This window comes from Hipposideros armiger, unplaced genomic scaffold (assembly GCF_001890085.2).
Source record: "Hipposideros armiger isolate ML-2016 unplaced genomic scaffold, ASM189008v1 scaffold_121, whole genome shotgun sequence".
NCBI classification, from domain to species: domain Eukaryota; kingdom Metazoa; phylum Chordata; class Mammalia; order Chiroptera; family Hipposideridae; genus Hipposideros; species Hipposideros armiger.
This window is the reverse complement of record NW_017731471.1, coordinates 1964856-1970826: the sequence shown is the minus strand read 5'-3', so window position 1 is coordinate 1970826 and position 5971 is coordinate 1964856. Positions and strand designations below refer to the sequence as shown.

The 5971-nt window shown below is 40.2% G+C and overlaps 1 protein-coding gene across 2 annotated transcripts in view; it reads right to left on the bottom strand.

The window, feature by feature from the left end:
• Positions 1-554: 554 nt before the first annotated feature.
• P2RY10 (P2Y receptor family member 10) overlaps positions 555-5971 on the bottom strand; it is a 17626-nt gene continuing 12209 nt past the window's right edge. The window contains exon 2 of one of the 2 annotated variants that reach the window (XM_019648168.1): positions 555-1616. In XM_019648168.1, the coding sequence (XP_019503713.1) occupies positions 581-1567 (987 nt within the window). In that variant the 5' untranslated portion in view covers positions 1568-1616 and the 3' untranslated portion in view covers positions 555-580. The remainder of the gene's footprint in view (positions 1617-5971) is intronic. The other variant, XM_019648170.1, reaches the window with a different exon arrangement.

The window sequence follows — 5971 nt, the reverse complement described above, 5'->3', positions numbered from 1 at the left end:
ATAATATATTTTCATCCAATAGGCATCCAATATACTTTCAGTGAATAAACAAATTCCCATGCCATTTAATCAGTAATAGGTTATTCATGCACAAATTGCCTCAATCTTCATTCTCCCCATCCTGTGCATTCATCTTTTAGAAAGACTGGAGATTTTTACTCTCATTCACAAATAAATGTCTTCATATTAAAAAAAAGACTTCCTTTTACATCTGGAAAAGATTCATTGACTGTATCTTATTAACTATATCATATTTACTGAAGAACTATTTAAGATAAAATATCCAGTTTCTATTTGGTTGAAAACATCTGTAAAAACTTGATCTAGGTCTCTTAAATAAGACAGTGCCTTAGAATTTCAAAGAGGAAACAGGCAAATTCCATCTTCCCTTCCTTGCCCACATTTTTCACAGTCTGCCTCCACCATCACGCCCCTATGACCACAACTATTACACAAGAAGACATTTATTTCTTATATTCCCAAAGTTCAATTAAAGACATTATCTGGCTGGTTCTTTGGCCAATGGGGGGGGGGGAGAAACATAGTTAAACAAGTTGTAATTGAAAAATTATTTTATTTTTTAGCCAATCATTGATGAACCACTCTCCCTGCTCATCAGGCGTGAACGGGTCACAGAGCTGCCATGGCGGGATAGTTGGTCACGAAACTCTGAGGCCATGAAGTAATAGAGAATTGGATCCAAAAGGCAGCAGAGACTTGCAAGACATAGACAAAAAGGGTGAAAATACAGTGTGCTTTTGACAATGGAACAACTGCTAATGATGGTTTCCTTTACCATGGTGTAAAAAATAAAGTTAATATGATAGGGAGTGAAGCATATGACAAAGACTGCAGCACACATGAAAACCATCCGCAGTGCTTTCTGCCTCTCACTGATTCCTTGGAAAGTCATTGATGGTTGTCTCAAGGATATGGTAGTTTTCCAGGTACACCATGCAATGGTGACTACCGGGACCACAAATCCTACCAGCTCAGCACCTGTAATCATCCCAACCAAAGCCACTGCATTCATTCGCTTGTATCCAAGATCAGCAAAGCAGGATTCAGTGTTGTTGGCTAAGTCCGTGCTTCTCAGGATGGGAAATGGCAAACAAGCAGTGCCCACGATGATCCAGATGGCAGCACTGATGCCCACATCGTACCTACGCTTCCAGTCTCTGGCCCTGAAGGGCTTGAGGAGAAAGAAGCACCTCTGAAGGCTGATGCAAGTCAGGAAGAAAATGCTGGCATACATATTGAGATACTTCAGGTAGAAGCACAGCAGGCAAAGGGTCTTCTGGAAAGGCCATTGGTGGCTGATGTAATAGTAAATCCGGAGGGGTAAGGACAGCACATGGGCAAGGTCAGCCACGGAGAGGTTGATCATGAAAATGATGGCTTTATTTTTCTTGCTGATGAAGCGGCACAGGACCCACAAGGCTGCACTGTTGGCCAGAAGACCAGGGATGAATATGAGGGTGTAAGTGGTTGCATAGAGGGAGTACTGAAATGTTACATTAGTGACATTGCAGTTAGTCTCATCACTGCTAGTACTGTTGCTACCCATCTTGAATATTTCAGTATATTCATCAAAGTAAGCCACGGAGTTATGATCCCTGCCCAAAGCAAAGAAAAAAAAGTATAATGGTTAACCAGTTCTTTAATCAACACCCAGATGCCTTTTTGTACTGACAAAGACATAGAACATTACAATTAGAAGTGACCTGTTTACAGATGAAAAAGCAAATCTTCAAGGAAGATCTACTACTGATCTAAGGTCATCCAATTATTCAGTTAAAGGGCCATGAAAAACATTTAATTCAGACTCCACATTATAGAAGTAGAAAAAGGAAGGCCCAGATAGCCTAAGTTGTCTCTTGCAGGTAAGCATGTCCTGAGAGATTTAGTCTATTGTTCTCACCATAGCCAAAAGTGTGTGGCATTTGAGTCTATTTCTCCTGTGTCCAAATTTGTCTTGCCTCAAGCCTTGGTTAAAGTGAATACTGCTCACTCTTCCCAACTGCAATGATAGAAATGCAGCTTCACCTTTTTTGTCCCTTTGTCTCTCCCTTGTTTGCCATCTTGGGCATTGGGTCGTATCTTGGCACTCCAGCACTTGGAAAATGGCCTGCCTCTTTTACCCTGCATTGCTAGTATCCTGGCTGATGTTCAGGGCTTGGATGTGTTACCTCCTTATTATTCTATCACAATAGCTGGAGGTTCTTGTAGATTTTGTCTCTCTCTCTTGGCTTAGGTTATATACCAAATTTACACAAAAAAACCTAAGTAATATATGAATTTCTTAGAAGCTGAACTGAGGTATTTTCCCTTATGTGGTCTAGAAGGAAAACTCTTCGTGTAAGGGGAATTCTGTACTGGTATGACATCATGGACATGACAGATTATCCAAGAGTGAACATTGGTTAGGGCACCAGCAAAACAGGCCACCGCAATCATTTTTTTGGAAACAATTTAAAATTTAATTTTTTTTTCATTAAAGTAGTCATCATAAGGAGAGAAAAGATTTTTGGACTTCCTTAACCTTATTTTATGCTTTAGTGTGGGTTTTATTATGTATTGTATGTGGGACCTGGGGAATATAGAGTAATCTGTGGGGTTTCTCTAGGTCTCACTGTGGACTTATGCAGACTGCCTGAAAATAAGAATGGCAAAAAAGCAACCATCTCATTATTTTACTTTCACTTTCTTATAGAATTTTACATTAGAAAGGAGGTTTGAAAATCATTTAATTCAGCTTCCACATAATACAAGGAGAAAAAGCAGGGCCCAGAAAGGAGTACATTAAGGTGACAAAGCCACTGAACAGTGACTTCAAACAGGACAAGATGCTTAACCATTTACAAACATAGCTTCTGTCCATATTGCAAAAATAAATGTTTGCTGCATTTAGAGCTAGAAGTGGAAGAAATAAAGCAGTGAGGTAGTTCCTCAGATGGAGTAAGGGGTTTTGTTGTTATTTTAATTTTGTTTTGTTTTGTGTTTATAAAAACAAAGTAGTAGCCTGCTTTTAAATTCTCCTTATAAGTAGCAGAATGACTTTCTATACATTTTTTTAAGTCCTGATCCAGGAAATAGAAATGTGATTAAAAAAACCCAACAGAACACCAAGTGATTAATTTTAATTCACAGAAAAAAGAAAGTCAACTTTATGAGCTACCATTACTCTGAAGACTGCTTTCACTTTATCTCCCCTTATAATCCATTCTCTCCACTTGGCCTATCTGTGATATGTCTAAAAAAGTCATACAGTCACCTTCCTTATGTATGTATGACTTATAAAAGAGGGTGGAGGTGTGCTCACAGATGAAAACACAATAAATAATCATCATAGTGTGATTACCAATGATGTACCTCAAAATCTGTAATGAAATTTTTTACATGCATTATCTAATTTACTTCTCAAAACTGTCCTAATAGGTAGGTACTATTATTACTCTCATATGCAGATGAGGAAACTAAGGTTCAGAGAGATTCAGTAAATTGCCTGAGGTAACAAATCTGGAAAATGTTAACAACGAAATTTATTATTGTGCCATACTTGTTCCAAAGTCTATGCTATTTCTACTATACCACTTGCCTCTTCCTGCTCAGTAGGGACTACTTAATAGAATGGGATTCATTGTGACACCTGGAGGACACATTATAGCAGAACCTTTCTAATCCCACAGTAGAATCTTATTATCTTATAACACTAGGATTACTCTAGGTAGGGCGTTAGGATATAACTAAACACTTGCTCTCACACATGTCACCAATCTCTCCTCACCACCTCTTTTGACTTGAATATTAGCACTGTTTCTACTCTCATCTATTATCCATACAGAGGCTGTGAGAGAGCAAGGGAAAATACATCAAGTGCATTTCAATTTCAAGAACTAAGAACAGCTCACACCCAAATCACACTTCCACTTTTTCAACTTATACGCATGAGGGTTTGTTCCTGCTTCACTGGTATAGTAAGTTTCACTTACTAAAGGGGCAAGTTCTCGTCTATTTCCTGTGGGTTATTTTTTTTAAAAAAGATTTTATTGGGGAATTGGGGGAGGGGAACAGCATTGGGGAATTGGGGAAAGGGGAACAGAGAAGTTGCTGTGCTTTTGTTCTTCAGTCTAGTGGTGGAGAACGTCACTCCACTAGCCCATGTTGGTATTATCATTGCGCTCTTCCCCAGGTGAGGCAGTCACTCACCGGCCATTGGACAGCCACTCATGGTGGCTCACGGCAGCTCACTGTAGCAGCGGCTGCAGCCTAAGCCAATGATGGTGACTCATGGCAGCCCAGCTCCAGGTCGAGCTGTTTTTCACCATCTTAGCTGTAACGGGCCCAGCGTCACTGGCCCTCATGTGGGATCCAAACCGGGGCCCTGCTGCTCAGAGCTGGCATCCCAAGCCAACTCTTAACCAATGCACCACTCTCCAGCCCTCCTGTGGGCTCTTAAAGCCACTGCAATTCACAGTTCATTGTGAGTTTAGAGATGTGCATGGCCTGCTTTCCTAAAACCTCTTCTCTTCTCCAGACTGAAAGGGAGGTAGGAAGGGTTTTTCCCCAAATCTGTTTAGTGACTATTATATATAAAATTCGCATTATAGGGAGATGCTGGGGGAATTTCTTTTTTAGGGCAGAAATGTAAACTCTTTCAGAGGGGGAATATTTAGTTTACTGTGGGAAACCTGTGACATTTCTGAAATTTAAGAAAGGACAACAACCTAAGAACCCACTAAAAGGAAAGTGCTGAATGGAAGGGCTAAAGTCGGAGTATGTTCCTTTTCTGTGTCTCTGCCTCTGACTCTGTCTCTGTCTCCCTCTTTGGCTCTGGATCTACTGTTGACTATTTCTGGTTGGTTTTTTTGCCCACTGTGTTGCCAATATTTCGCCCCTTCAATATAGATGTATTTTTGTTTCGTGTCTCAGAATGAGGTGTAAGATTTGTGTCAGACTTAAGTCTGAGTTCCCCTTCTCAATCAGTGCCATGACTCTCCTCCCATACACTCAAGCTAGGAACTGGAAATACATCCAACCTCTATTGCTATATTTTGCCCATATCCAATCAGAAACCAGGTAATTCTCCCTCCTGAAAAGCTCTCAAATCCATATCCACCCCACCTGTACTTCTATTGTTGCCATCTTAATCCAGGCCACTGTCATCATTCTTCTTGACTATTGTGACAGATACCTTACTGGACTCCATGCACCTGTCTTGCCCCTTGCAGTCCACTCCCCATATTGTGTCCATCACTAACATTAATTACAGCTACCATTTATTGAGGGCTACCATCTACTTGCACACTAAGCACGCTTTACATATTATCTCATTAATTCTCATAGCAGCCCTATAATTATTTCCATATTACAAATGAGGACGCTGAGAACAAGAGAGGTTAAATAAGTTGCACTAAAGTCACAAAAATGGAATAGTATAGAAGTGGTATATTGGGATTGGGACACATACTTGTTTCCATACTCCCTTACATCTGTCCTGCCACTTACCACACTTCCTGAAATTCTGTTAACATGTCTTTCTCTTTAATTTTGCACTCCTTGATGTCAGGAACTATGTCATTTCTTGACCTATTCTTACCCTTTCCACACTGTGGCCAAAATGGTCTTTCTACGAAATGTTATGTCATTCTCCTGTCTTAAATCCTTTGCAGGTTCTATATTGCATTAAGGCCAAACTTCTTACTGTGGCCTTAAGGCCATACCTAATATGGCTCTTGTGCCCTTCTCCATCAGCTCATGCCATTCTCTTCCTTATCTGTGTTTTAACTACACTGAGATGCTTTCACTTTTTAGAATAAGTCAAGCTTTTGTTCCTAAGTCTTCTGCACATGTTGTTCCCTCTGTCAGGAATTATCTTCCTCTAGAGCAGCCGTTCTCACCCTTCCTAATGCCCTGACCCCTTAATACAGTTCCTCATGTTGTGGTGACCCCCAACCATAAAATTATTTTC